The sequence below is a fragment of the Diuraphis noxia genome, unplaced genomic scaffold (assembly GCF_037042655.1).
Source record: "Diuraphis noxia isolate RWA-SAM2 unplaced genomic scaffold, SU_Dnox_SAM2 contig0003, whole genome shotgun sequence".
Taxonomy (NCBI): domain Eukaryota; kingdom Metazoa; phylum Arthropoda; class Insecta; order Hemiptera; family Aphididae; genus Diuraphis; species Diuraphis noxia.
This window is the reverse complement of record NW_028301713.1, coordinates 45,369,097-45,391,223: the sequence shown is the minus strand read 5'-3', so window position 1 is coordinate 45,391,223 and position 22,127 is coordinate 45,369,097. Positions and strand designations below refer to the sequence as shown.

Genomic DNA, 22,127 nt, shown 5'->3' with positions numbered 1-22,127 from the left:
AGTTGTACTATTATTATTTTTAGATATACCCATTTTTGTTAATATATCGAAACTATGTCCTTGTCAACAGCAGATACGTTAATTTAATCATTATATTTATATTTGATATTTAACAATTGTTTAGACTTATCGTCACATATATATTATTATAGTTTAATACTATAACTTATAAGTTTATACATAAGAATTTGAAAGTTTTTCAATAATATTGAGATATAATAATTTACTAATATTATAGTTATATATAATATATATGTATAATATATAGTAGTTAGGTAAAACTACAGTATGATAATTTATAATTTGTTATTTGTTAGGTATTATAAATGAAAAAACATAAAACAAGCAATATCGCCAATCATATTGAATTAAATGCCAAAATGATGAACAATAATTATTTTTAAATTTTTGAAAAACGTAAAGATACCTATTTTATAGAGTTTATTTTGCTGAAAATCTCTATCTTTCAATATTTTTTTTTAGTTTATGGATTTAACGGTGAAAAACTGGTTTTTATCCAGGTGGCGAGTCCCACGACTATACGACTATATAATGGATATATCCTCACAGGACACTATGTATATATTTTAATTCACCCTAAAATATGTAGATTATAAAATGCTTAAAATATAAACAATTTTTCAGAAATTAAAGTTCTCATTTTAGAAGCTGATTTTTCTTTTAAATGTAGAGAACAATATCAATATAATTATTAAATAAATTGTTTGTATCAATGAAATCAAAATTAAAACTAAATTAATATATAATTTAAGTTCTGACCTAAAAAATCAACATCAAAACAAATGATTTTCTTTGACCAACACAATAATTTATTTTTATAAAATTTTCCTTTGTGAAATCGTTTAAAAACAAAATATAGGTAAAGCATAATTTAAAATATGTACAATATTTTAAACTTCATTATTCACCGCTAAAAACCCTTAGGTCATTATATATTTTATTAATACACAGTCATTTTCAAAACAAATTTAATAGTGCATAGTTAATTTAGTTTTGATATTTTGAATTTAGATATTATATTATTTGTATTACACAATATTTTCGGATTACAATTAATAAAGTAATAATCATTAATTTTTCGTTGTACAATAATATGTAAATTCCTTATTTTTTTTATTAAAAAAAAAATATATAACTAATAATACTTTTGGATTCAAAAAGGCGTTACAATATTTTTTCAGTAATGGCCATAAAATTAAAATTTAGATTAAACATGTTTTTGTAATAAATAATAAAATATTCACTTACGCAACTAACCAGCTGTTGCATTTTAACGCGACCATGCAAGCAATGTAAGCATTATAGTAATGGAAACTGTAAAAGAGTCACATGGTTTAAATGCGAAGTAAGTCTCTTAGTATACAGGATTATTGTTCATTTTAACACACGTACTTTAGTCATAATGTCCGATTTACGAAAATACCATTCCTCCATAATCGATTTAAACCGTTCGCATTATTGGTGGTCAGCTGGTAGACAGGCAAAACGTGGTTCTATTACAATAGCTATATATTGCTTACTGAGAGTAAAACATTGGAAAGAAATCATAAAAGTTTGCACAATCGACGAAAAGTTTTTTTGCACTTACGGAGAAGTTTTGGTTTTGGAGTGAACAATGGGGAAACAATACTTTCAAAACAAAGTATTTCACCAGTCTTTCTCACGAAAAACGTATCCCGAAGGATTAAAACAACGACACCGGAAGAAAAAAAAACGGCTGTAATAACAATCCACTACTACTGGAGATGGTAGGGTTTTCTGGTAGACATCAAATTTACGATTGTAATCAAAAAGTCTTCTACGTTTCCGGTATGCGCGCTCCAGCCGGAAATGGAACCGCAAACCAACGGTTTCCGCTAGTCGACAACGACGAGATTCTTCTATATACCATCTCTACCAATAGTTGTGGTCAAGGACCATAATATTTATTTGGATTTTGGCTAATAGGCTTACGGGTTAGTTTCAGTACGTTGAAGGTTTGAGAAATCGAAAATAAATGCCGGTACTGGGGGAGAAAATAATAATATATTCTCCAATATTGTGCATTTTGAAAATTGTACTCCACTAACAGCACCACCACTCGATAAAGTCACACCACTAGCCAATGGCTATAAATTATCAAAAGGGTCTTAACGACGTCACCGCCGCTACCACGTTATATGCCCTATAGTGATATATTATTAAAATTGTAGTACACTTTAGTAGTTTGAGAACAGGACTCATATATGCAGTATATGGGAAAAAAATAATACCGTTTTAAATTCGTTATGTTCCGGCTACATTTTCAATTTAATAAGCAATAACGTGAATATATATCAATTATTCAAAATGTATCTTCATAAACATGACGTGAAATTATATAAACTAGAAAATAGAAATAATAATATAAAATCTTGAATAAAAATCAAATTTCAAACGTAAAAAAGGTGGCCGTATATTAATTATTAGGTATAGTGTGGGTCGCTGTAATAAACGTGTTAGATTTGAATTCGATGATATAAAATAATTTTCATAAAAAACGATTCTAAAGGAAGATGATCTGTCAACTGTCAATTACTTATTATATTTGATGGTATTATTTCTTTTTTTTTTCTGGTGAAAATCACTTCATGTGGGCCGTACTGTTTTCACATTGTTTAGCACCAAATGATAGCATTATTTCTATATAAGGTTAAATTAACATTTTCAAAAACAATGCATTTGAAAAGGTCATTGTGTAATAAAATATAATAATATACATCAAAAGTTTTAAGTACCCATGAATAAAATTTTTAAATTATTAACAAGTTGTTATAATACTAATATTATACTTTGATAAATATTTAATTTCCTTCAAATTAAAATGCTTACATATTTTTTTGATTTTTTTGGTTACAGTTTAAACAACTTTTAAAAAAACTTTTATTACATTTTGATTTTTTATGAATCATTTCATTATTTTCAATTTCAATACTTATAAGAAATATCGTATCAAAAGTTTTTCATTTTTGGGGTTCTACAAAAAATAAAATCAATTTTATCGAAATAGTATATCAATGTTACGTTTACGATTATCTGAAACTGTTTATTGTTTTACCGACACTTTTTAAGATATTAACGGGGGATTAAAAAAGAAACTCATCATTGTAAAATCAATTCATTCATCGCCCCATTCAAAATCTATAGTCAAATATTTACTGTTGTTGAATTTGTAATTAAACAGTAAGAAAGTAGGTATGTAACCTCTATGACTATACTGTATCTACAGATAGAACTAGATTAACTTTTATACCAGAAAATATGTTGAAGTTCAAATCTAAGTACATTTATTTCTCCAAAAGGCAAAACACATATTATTTTAGTTTTTATTTACATGTATACACAAAAATAATATTGTTAACATTAATCAATGGTAATATTTTATCATTGTTACCCATAAAATTTTGAACAATTTCCGAATAAATATATGTCAAAATTTTAAAGGTAGCCCTGTAGTTTTTAATAAATAAAATTTGTTTAAATCTTTTTATTAATCTACTCCGTCGTTTTTAATATAATGCAAATCCTTTTTTGGTTAAATGATTAAAACAAATAACACTTAATATCAATATGTATATATGTATGCATAATATATATGTATTATATTAAATGACAGTAGAACAGAATTTATACTTTTTCATTTAATATTGCCACTGACTTCAAAAGAATTCTGACATGAAACCACTTTGTGTGCAAATACCAAAACTAGCGCCTTATAGTTTCCTTCATTTCATATCAAATATTTGAGTATCAGTTACGTATATCACTGGAAAAATAATATAAAACAACAAAATTTAAGTTATAAGATGAGTTAGGTACATAATGCTGTCTGTAAAATGTATAAAAGCTTAATATTAATAGCAAAGGTGTGAAGGCGATAGTTGAAATAGAAAATAATTTTAAAGGTAGCCTAAACAGCTATCGTACGGTAAAAATACAATGACTAGTTGTTGGCTGATATAGGGATATTGCTTAATATATCGATCACAAAAATTTTTATTTGGTTATTTAACCTTCCGTTTTTCAATATGAATTTTAAATAAATCACAGTCATATTTTTATATTTTTTTAAAACAAATTACTCCAAGACAAGATCTATCAATCATTATGACTATTAGGTTCTCAGATGCCACAATATTAGTTAAAAGCACACAAACAATATTTCTTTTGATTCTCCAAATACACAAAAACATATTATAAACGGATTTGAATTTGTTTTGCTTCCTTTACCCCCCAACCTATTCTTTAAGCATATTACTATTCAAATATACCTATTAATATTATTTATTCATTAAATACAAAGGTATACAACAATATGATTATTGAAATTGTTGAACACACAAAGGATTGTTTGGAAATATAGATTTTATAACGTTTGGATTAAACATAAATCTACTTTCAGAAATACTTAATTATGGTTTAAGTTAAAACTGACGAATTAATAACATAGATAAACGTTATAATATCTAGTAACTACTTAATAATCAACGCAAAACCATTAGATTATTTGGAGTGTACCGAGTGTAGAGTTCTCCTATTTTGAGACCAAAAAGAAGAAATTGTAGCAAACAAAGGAATGTAGACTTATGAAGGCTGACTTATTGTTAGGTACCTATTCACTCATTAATACATATAATAACATAAAATTCATAGAGTTGTGATATTAATTCCTTATGTCTCAAGCATATTATTATTATTATTATTATATTTATTATTCATTACAGTGTATGAAACTCAATATTATTTATTTTACCAAAAATTCTTTCTTAGGAAAATATATTATTAATACGAAAGTTTTATAAATACATTTTATGTTTATCATCGAGTATTATTATACGTAATTATAGCAAACCATACACTAAAAAATTTTGTAATGCATTTTAATATTTTTTTGTGTAGATAAAATAAAACTGCCCTTATTATTATTTCAAACATTATGTTAAATGCATATTAAGTAAAAACGAAAAGATCAAATCGAATTTTTCGACAAATTAGTTCTTAGTTAATTTAAAATAAGATTATTATTTTAGATTTAATCATTTTGAACTTTATATTAAAATGTATCAGACTGCAAGTCTATTATAGTATACCCTCGTATATTATGTTATATATAACATAACTTACATATTTATTGAGTATTTGAGTGTGTGTATCAGTCTAAAATTGTAACATGGTGTTAACTAAAATTATCAACTTTATCTTCAAAATTCCTCCTTATTTTACTTATATTGACTTACATAATATACAAGACCATAAAGTTAGATTCACATTATATGTATTTATGTGTATAAATTATTATTAAAATATATTTTTAAGGGAGTATAAACAAATTATTATTTAATATAGATAACTAAATATTTATGATCCATATACCCTAACTGTTTGTTTTTGTAGGCTTACATGTGAAAAACTAAATTGCGATGGGTATATAAATACCACAATACAAACAAAAAATTAATTCTTGAAAATTTAAATTGAATCTTATACACAGAATTATTAAAATAAATAATAAAAACACAAAATCCAAGATACAGTAGGTGGATATGAAAAGAAATAACAAACCAAAAGTTTCTTAGTCAAAAATTAATATTAAAGAAGTAATAACAAAAAAAAAAAAAAAAAAAATTGAAGAATTCTTTATGTGATAATAACAGACCGGTGAAATGGAATAATTACAAATATATTATAAACACACATACCAAAACTTATGGAAAAAAGTTAAACCACTAAATAATTAAATTAAAACTACCACATAATGTTATATATTGCAAATATTCAAATAACTATAACCGATTTAGCAGATATCAGATGTCATTAAAAAAAAATGGTAACTCCAAAACCATTTACTCCAAAAAAAAAATTAAACTTTTGGCATAAAAAAATATTCATATAATAAAAATATTCATTAAGGAGAAACTTAACTATGAAGCAATAATTTACCAAGCTATCAAGCCATTGCATAAAAAAATTATAGAAACTAATAAAACACCAGTACTGGATTTGAAACCAATGCTCTCAGATTATTTTTCATTGAATTCATACGAAACTTATCAATCTACTTGAATCAACACAATTAAAAAATCATTACAATACACTTCAAGAACTATTAGAAACCAAAATAACTCAGAAAATATCAAGTTAAATTCAACAAGTATAATCATGCAATTTCTGCTCATAGACCACTGAAATATACTCAACTATTGCGCTACCTAAATTCATAAAAGGAGATTTGAATTGAATTACATTCATAAATCATAATTAGTTGTTCCACAGGAAATCTTCCAAACACACACAAAAAAATCAATATTATAATATTCTGTACAGGTATCCCAAATCAAACAGAGGTGTAGGAATCGCTATTACCCACAAAATCCAATCCAATCATGTAATCAATTTCTTTTCAAAAATTAAATCTTCTTGAAAGTGATCAAAATTTTTCAATTTTAATATGTATGTATTGATGATTTTAATATGACAATCTTTTATTTTTCGTATTTTATCTTTATCTAACATGTATGGTTTTATACTTTTATAGATTTTATCATTATTAAAACTATAAAATATAATTAAATGATTGAAAAATAAATATATTTAATTTTGCTCATTTTAGTTGATTGTACGAAATATTTCTGTACAATGTTCATATAACTCACAAATGATTCAATCTTGAAATCAACTATTAAAAGTTTTTCAAACATGAGTGATACGTAGTATTGTTTTATAAAGTTCAATGGATAAAGAGTTTTCTGTACACATCATTCTTACAGAAAATATGTATATAATCCCACGGTGATTAAATAAATATCCAACTAAAAGTTCAAATATACCAAAGTTTAATAATATAAACTATTTCTAAGCACGACATTTATGTAACTGAAATCAGTTTAAATTAAAATTTCAATTTGAGCAATGGTAATAATCGAAATATTGGTTATTCGTTTAAATCAATGCTATCCAGGGCCTAAAATACATCTAATTTCAGGGGACACACTTATTAATTTAACTGTTGACTTTGAACTTTGACACATTTTTATAGCAAAAAAAAACCTGTGTAAGTTGTAACTTCCAAAACCCCCCTTCTTTTATGTACCACTTATTACCTTACACATTAATAATATTTATATGATATTGTTACTAAAAATACAGAAAATAAATACAAGTATAATTTAAAAATATTTTATTATAGTAATATACTAATATGTAACAACTTAAAATGAATAACACTTATTATAATCATCAGTTGGTTGCTTTAGTCGATCAGCTTTAGCTTCAGGAAAAACACCTTGATACCACTCTTGGTTGGTCGCTTTTTCATGCACCTTACTATGCCGTTGTTTTTCGTTCAACCATAACAATACAGCTTCCTTTGGATTGTATTCTGATACGGATGGCATATTTAATTTGACGTACAAACAATCCTTAATAGTATTCGGTGACAAGGAAGATCGACCTGACGTTTTTAAAACATTATAATAAGAAATTAACCTTTCCACATCGGCTGAGTGGGGTTTAGCAGCCAACAGTCTTCCCTGCAAAAAATACTTTAACTTAGAATAGTTGTTTTGTATTTTATAGTTTAAATGTATAAATGTGATTAAAAAAATAATAAATAACAATAAAAAATATATTTAATATTAGGTAAATCAATATACCACTTGATACATACCACTGATATACTTAATGGTTTCCAAGCTTCATTTAACAATAATAACTTTAACAATTGTATAGACATTTTCTTTTCTGCAACTTCTGATGTGTAAGACGCTTCTCTGTAGCTAGTGACAAAGTCAACTAAATTAATATCTGGACAAATCATTTTATGGCATTCATTAAGTTCCGAATCTGTCACTGTATTGCTTAAGCGTTCCAACGGTTTAAATGCCTTCCATTCTTCAGCATCTAGTCGATCAGCTAAAAATGTTTTAATATGTTCCAATGTATCATTTCGTACAGCAGAAAATGAACGGGTATCAGAGACGAATAAATGATGGGACTTTCTTCGGGAATTTTTTTTTTTTCATATAACTGTATGTCTTTTAACATAATATTTGAGTGATTATTTTCTGGTTCAACATCAATTGTTTTAATTTCATTTTCTAATATACTTTCCCATCCACCGAGTAAATGATGTTCTCTTAGATTTTCAATAGAATGTATTAATATATTTCTTTTCTCAGCTATATCATATATAAGAACATCATCTGATTGGATTTGTTTCTGAAAACGTTTAATTTAAGTTTGGACTTGAGATTTGGAATATCTGCTTGTACAATATGCCTTAGAAGGACTGAATGTGTTCCAGGATTTATATATTGTAGGTCACCTTCTTTTGGTTTGTACGGTTGAAATTGCTTTTCTGGGTCCAACTGGTTGCAAATAAGACTCACCACTTCCCTGGAAGGCCATGACCATGCGCTTAAAGTTCCACGTTTAGAATCATTAAAAACTGTTACTAATAGTTTACTAATTTTTAACGCAAGAACTTTGTTTTGTTTTAATATTAGTTTATTGAGTGGAGCAGTATTGTGTTTCTCAGAAACAGATAATTTTGACAATTGGTCAACTTTTACACATTCTTTATGCATATGTGATTCAATATGTTTTTTTAATCTGGATGCTCGAGGCGCACAACCACTTTCAGAACAGACAGGTGGCAAATGATTTTTTTTCTTACATAACAATAAAGCAGTATTTGATTGTCTGTAACAAATAATACACCTAACCATCTTTCTACCCTTTGTAACTGGTAACTTTTCAAAACATGGATCTAATATAAATTGTTGTTTTTCTACTAATTGGGTGATATTATCACCAGGCTCATCATCAATTTCTTCATATAATGGCTTAGATTCACAAATTTTTGATGAACTTGATACTTCACTAACAACTCTATTTGGTAAACTTTGGTGAAAAACAGTGGGTTCATTAGCACACAATCCAACTACAAAATACAATGAAAACTCAAATCAGGACTTAAATAAATTAGTCATTATTATGTGTGTAGATCCTTTAGCCAGTTATATATTTTATTAAACAAGACAAAATAACTAGTCAATTCTTTAAAATCCAATTTGTAATAAATAATAAATTATAATACCTAACTTTAATTTTTTTAAATATTTCAACATATTTTAGGCTTCAAATAAATACATATTACATATTAAAATACATTTAGGTATATAATATGCTGTAGAGTTATACCTAATATACTAAATTATATATCACTATAGGCATAATAGAATATTATAACTTAATGTGCTATAAAATAGAAATTACAATGCTCTTACTAGTTATTTTTTTAGTAGGTTACAGTACACACTACCTACACAATATTGAATTAATATGAACTTACTTTGTATTGAAACATTATCAGTTTTTCTTTTTTTTATAACATATTTGTCCATAATAATATAGTATAGAAATAAAATAGGTAATTAGGTTCAAAATGCTAAATAGGCTAGAGTAGTTCAGTAAATAAAAATATTAAATTATTAACAATACTAGTTGATACTAACTATCGTCTATTATAATAATGAATAATGATTAATATTATTACTATCAGAATTCAGAATCACTAATACCATAATAATATTATGTTGTTCAACAATTTTAAAATACCCACATAGTATATTTATAGACAAAATCCCACGTTTGAAACAAGAATTTTGTGGAACAAAAGTCCATTGGAACTAGGCACATGTGTTTTGTGGAACAATGTGTAATGACCAGCCAAAGTGTATGATATCAGATATAAATGCTTATCACTCGATATTTGTATAAAATTGATAATAATTATTCTCAATTTATTTTGAAATGAAGTTATAACAAAATTGTGTTGAAATTATTCCTAAATTGTTATTATTACGTCTTAATTCCGCAATCAAAACTAAAAACGTGTTATAAAACTTGGGACACACATTTGTCATTCAGGGGACACACTTTGATTTTCAGGGGACACAATGTGTGTCAGGGGACACAGTATTTTAGGCCCTGATGCTATCCATCAATAAATTAAATTATCAATGTCGGTAATTCCAGGAATTAAAGGTATTTTCAATTTTTAAAAATGATATGGTTATTGTGATAAGCCGTATTATAAGTAATAATATACATATTATATTTGGTTTCAATTAATTAAAATTGCCCATAATATTAGGTCGTCAATCAACAATTTTTTAAAAAATATATTATTAGTATTTTACAGTACTTTAGTTTTTAAGTCGACTCGCTGAATTTATTTATTACATAATAAATACGTTAAAATATTATAACATAAATAATAATTCATAAAAAGTAATATATTGTCATTGTTCACTTATAAGTTATAATGGTATTTTATTCGGTAAATTTAAAGTAATAAATTATTTTCATTATTATTTTCTTTTTTACAACAACATCATATGCACTTCTAAAAACTTTTTTAGTTTTTGAAATATATATTTTTTTTATTATCTCCTTACATAAGAATATAATATAATATGACACTATTATTTCAGCGTGCACTATTTCCAAACGAATATGATTTAAAATCTTAGGCAAACAGGATACAAATAGTTTTATAATTATAACTCAACTTGGTTCATCTTGTTATTTTTTGTGATATTAAAAATGAATATCAATAACAAATCATTGCATTACAAAAAAAAAAAAAAAATAACTTTAACTAGAATTGGAAAAGCCATGCTATGCCTTTTGAAATTTTTAGTTGATTTTTTGATGCTTTGTTCTTACGCTTAGAGACAATAAAAAAAAAATTCGTTTGGTATTTTATCATTGTACATGTCATCGATAATTTTATTGAATATTTTTATAAATAAACTGAAGTATATAGTACAAGGCTATGCAAATTATATTTAAAATTTTTATATATTTTGTTTTTAAGTTTGAAGTAATAATGTATTATGATACTTTCATATCATATTCTAATATAAGAACAATCTTTTAAATGTATTTAATGATATAATATATTATATGTGTCTTCCCATGATTATACACGAACAATGTCTAGCCGGAACTCAAATTCATGACATTCATATCCGTTTTAATTTACTCTAATATTTTTTTTAGCTTCTATATGGTGAATAATAATGTTTATTCACTGATACATACGTGATATCATTAATGTATTATCCCAAAAATATAGTCACACTGCATAAAACCTGATGACCTAGTGAAGTATCACAGATGGTACATTTTTAATAATAATAATATAGTTTTACACTTTATAATATATATATATATATATATATATATATAATACTTCATTCGACTATTTTTCGATTCAAAGCCAATATGGCATTTTAAAATGTCCACGTAAATATAACATAATATTATATTATTCTATAAAACTCAGTCATGTTAGATTTAGGGGGCAAACTCAGAGCTTATACATTTCTTCAGTTCATCCAATATTCATGTTTCAAACATCAAAGGCTGCATAATGTGTCTAAGACAAACTAGAAATGTCTGGGATATTTTATTTTCCTTATCTATATCTTCACATATATAAAAAAAAAGGCAAGTAGAAAGTAAATTTTATATATACCTACGTAAAGTGTGTTACAAATCCACACACATTGTAAATGAACAACTTACGGAAAGCTTTTTAGCATGCCAGAAATTTTTTTTTTATTATTAACCGAAATATACTCTCGGCGACACAGGGCATTGGGTTACAAAATTTTTATTTCATTGGGTTAAGATTACATACCAGAAAATTGTTCATCTCTAGTTGTAAACAAAATATATTGACTGTTATATTTGTAGAATATTGCAGTGTCTTTTAATTATTTTTTCTTATTTTATCTTTATGGATAGTATAATATCATTTGCTTATGATATAAATCACGTTGACCTGTATTTTATATATAATATCTAAAAAAAAACTATATTAAAATCAATTTGTTATTAAGGCTAATACTTTAAATAATATGTTTACATTACAATTTCATTTACTCAAGGTAAACAATTACAAATTTACTTTAAATATAGGTACCTGCTATAAGGATACACCATATTATTATCCTTGTAAAAAAGTATGAAAAACAAGAAATAATTTTACTCCATATCTTGTATCGTAATCTATCATTTCTTTGAATTCATTACATAACATTAAAATATAACTTTGCAAATAAATATATTAAGATGAGTTCGTGTTTTCAAAAAGTAGTTTATGAATAGGTAGTGGTAATGGTTATTAGGTAAACTGCTGCATTATGCACATTTGCCATTTAGGCAGAGGATTCGATGCACATTTTTATTAATTTTCATTCATGGCAGGTATATTTACATATTATGTAAACAATCTATAAAAGCCGTGAAAAATACAAATGGGACATAACGTAGGTATACTTTAATTAATGCAACTACGCATTTCACCTTTAGGTATATTAAACCAGTTAAAAACTTACTTTTGTTGTTATTTAAAAACACATTATAAATAAATAATTTGGCCACATTCATTTATAGTGATTAAAATGAAAACACATAAATATCATGTTCAAAAGAATCTATTGAAATTACTTTGGGTTTTGCTATTGCAAAAGTGAATTATAAACTTGAAAAGATTATACAGCGGATATAACGTACATGCACTGATATTTATAGCTTAATAATATATTATAAAGTGAAAAGTGTAGTGGATGCACACATACAGTATAAGGATATATTGTAATATAATATAATATTTTATACTTTATGTTATATAATATATATTTATTGTGTGTAGCTGGGGAAAAGGCTTTGGAAATCGACGAAATTGTTTTTAGAGACCTGCAGCTAATACTGAACCTTTTACGCTGATATAGTGATATCTGATGGGCGTGGTAGCTGTTGTAGCCGAAATCGAATTGCATTTACGATCGCTATTGTTAAAATGAATAAGAAGTAAATGTAGTGCGTCAAAAGGTTTGCTGTGTAAAGTAAACATAAAAATGTACAGCAGGCGTTAAACGGAGAAGAAATTACAATTTGTGGGGAAAAGATGTATGATTACAGGATAAAGGTAAAGGCACAATAATATATCAATACTGTGGTTTCTTTTGGCACGGCTGTCGTTTATACTATAAAACTAGTTGCAATGTAAATCATGAAACTCAAGGTGATTTATTATAAAGGTAAACACTTAAGATTACGATCGAGTTGGAAGTGCTCGGAAGCCGTTTGGAAGTGTTATACCGAATGAAAGAAAAATAAATGTACCCGGGGTAATAACAAATAACATAATATAATACTTCAATGAGGTAAGATTATTGGATAATTATTGGTTAAGATGTTGAAGGTTTAGTGACATCGGAAGATCCATGGGTGTACACATATTATAAAGAAATGGACGTATGAAAATTAAAAAAGAAAATGTATAATATGTAGTATGTACCTACAAAATATTATGAACAGTACAATGTAGTTTATAATAATTTATAGCTATTGGTTTTTTTTTTATTTGCATGTACATCTAAATACATTTTTTTTTTTTTTAATTTAAGCGTCAACAACTAAGGTTATTAGCTAACATTAACATTAATAAAGATACATTGATACATTATTATAAGATTGTAAAGTTTAGTTATTTGTAGAAATGTTATAATTTTGCTGTAGTTTTCAAGACTGGGTTCATAAATACATTTTGTTGTAATTAAATTTTAAAATATACATTAATTTTATTATTTATTTGGTAAATTATAGAAATTTAATTTAATTCTCGTAGAACTCGGTGATTCTTAAAATTGAATTTTACTGCGGAATATTTAAAAAAAGAAACCTAAGATACTTATTTAATGCTTACTGTGAGCCATACATTTTTTGGGGGTATCATTTTTTTTTTTTTTCTTAAGGCAGCTTTAAACATGTCGTTGATACGAAATTCCCAAATTGTGAACTCCTGATAACTTCTGGATTTAAAAATACATCATAAAATAATTCTGTCAAGTTGCTCTAACTGGAATCTTACCGAAGCATATTCAAGATATATTCATTAGATAACCTACTGTAGGTTTCACTACTTTTTTGATAAGATAACTGCAATATATATAGTCTATACCTAAGGAACAAAATTAGTTTTTGTTTTAATAGTAGGATACATTTATAAATAATTATTGTCCACGTTATTGTCTAAAATATCAAGAAATACATACTAAATTTGAGATCAGCTTTGATATGATGAGTCATCTATTATTAATGACGTTTTAGTAGTGAATCTAGACTGGTTTAAGTGGTAGAAGGTCTGAATAGAAACATCTGTGAAATTTTGAAATTATACGTTATTCTTTAGGTAAGTTGCCTGTAGAAGCGTTTGTAATATAATTTAGCTTCTATTGGACTAATATTAGTTACTGGTGTTGCAATATATAGTATTGTCTGAAGCATAGGAGGGGGAGAGTAGACTCAAGTCTGAAATATCTATTTGAGAAATACTAATTATAATTATACCTAATGGCTAATATAATGATTGATATCTGTTATACGGACGCATTACGCCAGTATATTCTTTGTTTTATTATAATAAATAAATAGTTAGTATAGTATAAATAGTTATTTAAGACTCAATTAATGATAATTTACTGCGTAATGGCGTCTCAAAAAAAAAAAAAAAAAAAATGTGGTAATAATTATTTTCTAACACAAAGATAACACAATTTTCACTGATGAAAAAAAAAACATAAGGTAAAGCAAATATTGTATATTCTTTGTGCAGGACTGTAGTTGAATCAATAAACAAATAAGTCAGTTAGAATAAAATATTGATGATGAATTAATCAAATTGTTGTCTATGTATATTTGTAAAACACAACGAAAATACCTCAAATGCACACCTCGAAGGAAATTAACACCACCGCGATCATTAAATCTGCGGTAAGCAGTCATGATGGATTTATACTGCACAGCCATAATTTCCATTTACAGTCGATGCTTTGACTTGGATTTTTAAGGAAACTAATATTCTCCTTTTTCGTGTAAAAGTTTTTATTTTCACGAAAATTGACGTTATATTTATAATGCCATGAGGTCAAAAAACATAATATAGTAGTGAAAAACACTACAATATTCAATTTATAAAAATTCAATAATATTGTTATTATATTATTAAACAAGAGAACTGCGTGCAACTGGAAGAATTTTGTTATTTCGTTTGTATATTTTAAGAGGATAATAAGACTTTAAGATTAAAGCCAATTTATGTATATATATGTATATATATAATATAATATTGAACCTTTGTTTTGTTAATTTTTTTTTTTTTTGATTCATCAACGTAAAAATATTTATTAATATTATTATTAGTTAAATATACACAGTATCTATGTTATATTACCACGTATTATTATTATTATTATTATACATACATACATTTTTTTTTTTTAAGTTTTTAGTATGAACTATGATAACTTTACAATTTTTTAAGAACATAAAATATTTAACTAATTACAAAATGTAATATAAAATGATCACATTAAAATTAAAACTAGTTTTGTTGATTCGTTTCTGACATACACTGTCTAATATTTAACACATAATATAGAGAGCTAGGACTAATAGTATCGTAAACCAGTAACAATTATACAGTTTAAATAATTAATCATTTCACTTCAAATCTATATATTTTATTAATAGTATATGATAGGTATCGAAGGGTTTCAAGGAATTAGGCAAATTTAGCTGTATATGTATACTGTATAGACAATTTTCCAAGTACATAATAGTATATACATTTGAGTCATGTGAATATGTGCACAGTTGGTGATCATCAAATGCACATGAATGTATTATAATAATGAAAATATTGCGGGATTTACTACCCAATACACAATATTTGCACATGATATCAATCTGTGATCAACAAGTATAATTTTTCACTAAAAACATGTATTTTTTGTTCATCGCACAGACAATTTGATAATTGATAATTAATTTAAGAACATGGAGTTGATTTGTGATCAATCATACTATACTTTTTCAGTTTTTTTAAATTCAATTCTGTATAGTTATTGTTTAAAGTTCTCAAATGTCAACATTTTAAATTTTAATATAAATTCAAGATAACAGTCGACATTTAAAATGTGGCATGATGAAAAATCGATCTGAAGGAAAATTTAATTATGTTTCCATAATTCTTAATTTCACTCCTAGATTTATCGGTACAATGGGCAGAGGACAGTTTTCATTGAAAATGTTCGGTGTCGAATTAACTTTAAATTGTTATTTCATTCAGATTGTAATATAACAAATCAATTTTAGTTAGGTAATACCATTATGTTATTGAACTATTAAATATTCTAAAAAAAAATCTTTTTATTTCGTTGACACATCGTATATGACGTACAAGTAGTGTTTATCATACGACGCGTTGTTTTAAAATATATCATCGTACTGAAACTGCGTGTTCTTTTTTTTTAATGTATAGGAAATAGCTAGGAATACTTTTATACAAGCACGAAACGTGCAATGCATGATAATACATGGCTGTAAAATACAGTGAAATTTTGTTATTCCACTATAAACCAGCTTTCGTGGTTAAATCGTACATAATGCGCATGTCATGATACATGCATTATCTAATTCCACAGGCGTGCTGATCCCTAAATATATGTATATATGTATATATTATATACCAAACAAAAAAAAATTGTCTCCCTTCAATTTCATGTACAAACGATAACATTAAAAAAAAATAATGTTCACATTAACAATATAATGCATGTGGAAATTGGTTTTTTAATGTTCACAGATCTGTGACCAGAATGAATAAATTCTTTACATTGAAATCAAATTATAGTGATTTGTTACAGTAGAGAAAAGTTATTTCGTGAGCATATACCTCCGCTAAAAGGAAGATAATAAATACGAAGGACAAAATCGTATATCCAGAAATCTTTGATAGCGTACTTCTAAAAATAGGTGTTTGAAAAAAAAGTAGAGAGGAAAAAATAAAAATAAACTGTTGTAGAAACTTCAACATACATTAAACACATTTAAGTAAATCAAGTACGTCGTAAGCCAGTGCTTGAATTAGGAAAAACTAAATAAAGAAATTTAATCTTATGATTTTAGGAGTGCATTGCATAGTTTCCAAGCATTCATAGAATTTTTTTTAAATATATATTAGCTAATTTTTATATTACAATTCATGTTAGGGAATATGAAAAACAACTTAAATTATTAAACTACTACATTAAGTTGCGAGAAAGGAATTGTTTGACGGACGGAGTGGGCCACCAGTCTAATTATACAGAAATGATAAAGCAGTATAGACGTATAATAAAATAATTTTCCTGCTCTAAATTAAAATTAATTTAAAAATATATAAAATTCATTACGTCTTTCTATTAATTTATTAACAGTATCATTGACAAAAATTTAAATCCACATTTAATGAAAGATGAATTCGGATATAAGGTTATACCACAATAATAATTGTAGAAAACACAAATAAATAAAATAGTAGAGTAGAGTACTTACCCCAGTACATCACTCACCCATCCGCATTCAAGGACGGAACAAAAAAAAAATCTATCCACTCTTGTAAATCGCAAATTATTTCAATTAATATAAAGATTTAATTTTGATTTTACATTTTGGTGACATGCCTACCTGATTGAAGGCATAAAGTTAATGAGATTTATGTTAGTTACCTACTTAGTTATTAAGAGTACCTTATTGTTTTGAAATTTAATATTAAATTATCATTTTAATATACCAATTTATCTAGACTTTTAAATATTAAGCTAATTATAGTTAATTGAATCGTGCAAGCTTATAATCTTAATATTTTTTACTATATATAATATACATGATACTCTTTTAAGTTTTAATATAAACTTAATATGCATCACTCATATATCAAACTATAAATCTAAAACACAATAGAACATTTATTTTTACTTCAAATATATTAATATATATTTCAATATTAATTTTTGTTTATAGATACGTAATTTTATACTATTCTGAAGACTCGGCAATACATGTTTAAAATTTAAGCTTTTCCTTATGCCAAAATGTCTTCTAGATTAAAGCTTTCTTCAAATATATAAAAATAAATGTGTAGTTTTAAAATAATAAACTTGTTTAAGAGATTTAAAATGTTATTGAAGTTAAATACAAAAATTTAAATTAATGAAAGAAAAAATTATAATTTGGACCATGTATCAAATATAGTAAGAGCCTCAGAGTCTGAATTTACTTTTACTTTTTAGATGTTATATTCATCAAAATATATTTAAGATAAACAAACAAACCTTGTAATATTGGCAGATATGTTTTTGTAGATTTAAATAAAAAAATTTGTAAGGTTCAAAATATGTATACACTTTATGATTTAACAAATATGGATTACAATCAGTTATTATATCTAGGTAAATAATAAAGATAACAAAAAACTAAGGATAATGTGATTATCAAGTTATCTAGCATTGAATATAAAACTTCTACCAAATATTTAATACAATCATTTAAAATTAAAATATTGAATGTTTTTTATCATAATTCTTGAAAACCAATATTTAAGTATTATTTGGCAATATTGTCTAAATAGTTATGTTCAAAAATAACTATTTTGAATAATTTATTGATATATTTGGTATATTAAATATTTGTTGGAATTAATTTTTGAATTGTTAGATATATTAATATTTTTTTTATTTTTTTTTTTATGGACGTGTTTTTTTTGAAGGAATTATTTTACACTAAATAACGTGTTACATTTACTGTATAAAATATGTTTTATATATTATCTTTAGTTAGTTTAATTTTAAATTATTAAAAATTAGCTAAATTTATGTATTGAAAGTGAATTTTTTTTTAGTACTTCTCCCATAAACTTACTGTAAGTTTCCTTACAATTTGTATAAAATGTATTATACAATAATGTAAACACCTATGGAAAAAATAGGTATTTCCGTGGTCCTAATTTTATGAGGCATGACATTTCACATGTACATAGAAAGTTTTCTATATAAACATGACAAATTGAATACATAAAAAAGAGTCTTTTTATCTAATAAATATAAGTTTAAATGTTTCTCTAGAATTGTTTTTAAAATCAATTACCGTCATACTAAGTGTTTCGTATTTTCAATGTTTTACTTAAAAATATACAATTGTTAATTAAAAATGGTCATCACACTGTTGTGCGCACAAGGCTCATGATATATCTGAGTTCGTTTTGATATCAAAGAGCGGATAGGTACTATGCTTTTCACACGAGTACGCGAGACAAAACACTCAGAACAATTATTTTAATGCAAACTCATTTGACGTTTCTACATTTTTGTACATAAATAAAGGTTGATTATTTCCAGGACTCTAGAGATAAAATATTTTTAAACGATTTTACAAGAATACCTGGTGATATGAAATTATAGTGGTTTGAAATACGAATTTTATTCACTTCAATTAGTATACATGGTTACCTTTAATTAAAATTGCCATGCACATGATTGCATGCATATTATGATTAAAAGATAACTGAATGTTTAATTCAGAAATGTTCGTTTATTGTATTCCCTAATATTCATTATTCATATATTATTGTAATGTGATAAATCGACAATATATTATGGGTGTTCATAAGACATTTTGTCTTTATACATATGAAAAAAAAAAAATTATAAAACCTGAAAATATCTGTAAAATTGATCCAATATTTACTGGAGTAAACAAAATAAAAATAACCCTTCCAGACCAACATGATTATACGATCGTGTTACAGGGAATCACGTCCGTTAAATTATGGAAAACAATATCATATCGCCATGATCCGGAAATACTGAAATTATTGTCAGAAGTCGACATACTGACAGCTAACCGTAACCTAGTGTGCGTACCTATATGTACAAAATCGAAGTAATATTGCACACCAGCCGACTGTTTTGCTCATTTCCTAACCGGAACAACAGTTTCCCTCTCAAGTCGTATGCAGCTTGTCTAGTCATGCGTAATTCGCATACAGACGATTTCGTTATATTATTATTTGGTGTAAATATATACATTTTGTTCATACACATACATCCGCTACCATGTGGATTACCAGCACTTATTGCAATGACTATCTTTGACTACCTAGACTCTTTTATAGGATAACTTCATTTATACTTTTTCAGTGTCTATGCATAATATTAGCCATTAAAGTTTAGATGGAAAATTATATTACATTTTAACTTGAGTTGGTAAATTTTTGATATCAATGAGTAAACACAGAATACAGAGATGTGTAATAATAAATCTTAAGTAATTATAGGTAGCTATATTTTATGTATTATAATTTTGTATGTGTTATACAAATTATAGAAGATGATTTTTTATCAGTTAAAATCCATTTTGTCGGCTAATTAATATAATTTTGAATAAGTCCATATTCTATTTTCACTTAATTTAAAATCATTACAAAAATCTATTTTCTTAATAAATAAATGTATATTTATTTTGTTGTCTTTTTTTAGGTTTTAAATGAAAATGTAATTTTAGCTTCTTATCTTTAAGTAGAATATTTGTAAATTAAATTTTGATGTAGTAGTTATAATAAGTTATAAATATTAACTATTTATAGATTATGTTACAAGAGTCTCACCTAACTGAAATAAACTGGAATTAATGTTTACTGATAAAAGAGTTATACCCTGTATAGCAGATACCTACCTATTTATGTACAATGTTCATACATATATCGATTCTATAACTCTGCTTTCATCTCGTTGTTATGTACGAAATGTCTAAATAACAGAATTATCATTAAGTGTTTTCGGAGAAATGTATTCCTTCAAAAGGGTGACTGAGGAAATTGAAAAAAAAGAAAGGAAAACCGAAACGTGCATTGATGCAATTATTATAAGACTTTTATACGTATAAGGTTCAGTCATTCGCTTTCAGATATGTAGAAAACGATGGAAAAAAGTTCATGGTGATTTTTTTTCGAGTATGTTTTGTTAACCAAAATGTTATCATACGAAAATAACAAAGAATAATTCAACATATTATAATATGTTATTCATTTTTGTATTATTTTTTTTTTTTTTTTTTAAGATACAAAGTTTATATTTGTGCATCAAAAGCATGCACATTGATCAAAATGTGTACTTATGTTAATTTTAATATGCGTGATAGGGAAGTATCTATACATCTTAATATTTCTCATCACGATAACAGTATTAATAACAAGAGTAATATTTAAAACGTGTTATTATTTATTTATTTTTAAAGATTTATACTAAAGTCACATAACAGTCAAATAGTAATTGGTCGGCTAATATTTGCTTATATATTATTATTGTGGTATAACGATTAACTAATTTTACAAAATCACAGAAGTTCGCATTATATCGTAAACATAAAGACCGCGTGAAACGTATATTATGATATGAAAAACATGAATAAATGACAACGTATTTCTATTCATGGTTTCAGACAATAAAAAGTATTAACCATAACCACAATATAATATTTTCTGATTGGTCGGTCAGCCACACCACTAATACCAGTCAATTTAACACTATAGCTTTTAATATGATCTGGTCGTAAACGCCACGAACCGTTAAATTTTAATTGTATAATGTTTAATTGTTAATCACAATGTGTAATCATACGTTAAGAATAACAACAAAACATTTTATAAATAACTTCAAAAAAAAAGAAAAATTCGAAACGATATTGGTTAGCGGTATAGTAATAATACATTTCATACATTTCTAAGAGCAGGGTTGGGCAGTATCAAAGATACGTATCAATGATGCAATTGTATCTTGTATCTTGTATCGTGATACATTTTATACCAGTATCTTGTATCTTTTTTGCCAAAAGATACAAGATACTTTTGTTGTAAAAATGTGTACTGAATAGTGCCAAGACATTTCGATTTTCGTTATTAGATAATTTCGTCACGGATTGTATTTTTATGAAAAATTGTACAGATGCAATCGAGTTGAAATTAACGATAACGAACAATTAATGTACCACACAATTGTATAACTTTTAAAGCTGTATGATAATTTGAAAAACTTTAAATTAAATTAAGGTACCCGTATGCCCGTAGCCCATTATACGGTATACGTATCTACAGTTATACAGATAAGCACTAAAGCACTTAACTGAAATGTATA

General features: G+C 25.8%; 2 protein-coding genes and 1 pseudogene across 4 annotated transcripts in view; all 3 read right to left on the bottom strand.

Moving 5' to 3' along the window:
* Nucleotides 1-22,127, bottom strand: part of LOC107173679 (limbic system-associated membrane protein-like) — a 209,983-nt gene that overhangs the window by 71,513 nt on the left and 116,343 nt on the right. The window lies entirely within an intron of this gene.
* LOC149057441 (uncharacterized) lies at nucleotides 7,200-8,217 on the bottom strand (annotated as a pseudogene).
* LOC149057440 (uncharacterized) lies at nucleotides 8,197-9,603 on the bottom strand. Its single transcript, XM_089222765.1, has 2 exons — nucleotides 9,392-9,603; nucleotides 8,197-8,980 (listed from the first exon to the last, which is right to left on the bottom strand). The coding sequence occupies exons 1-2, from the start codon at nucleotides 9,441-9,443 to the stop codon at nucleotides 8,217-8,219; spliced, it is 816 nt and encodes a 271-aa protein (XP_089078891.1). The 5' UTR covers nucleotides 9,444-9,603; the 3' UTR covers nucleotides 8,197-8,216.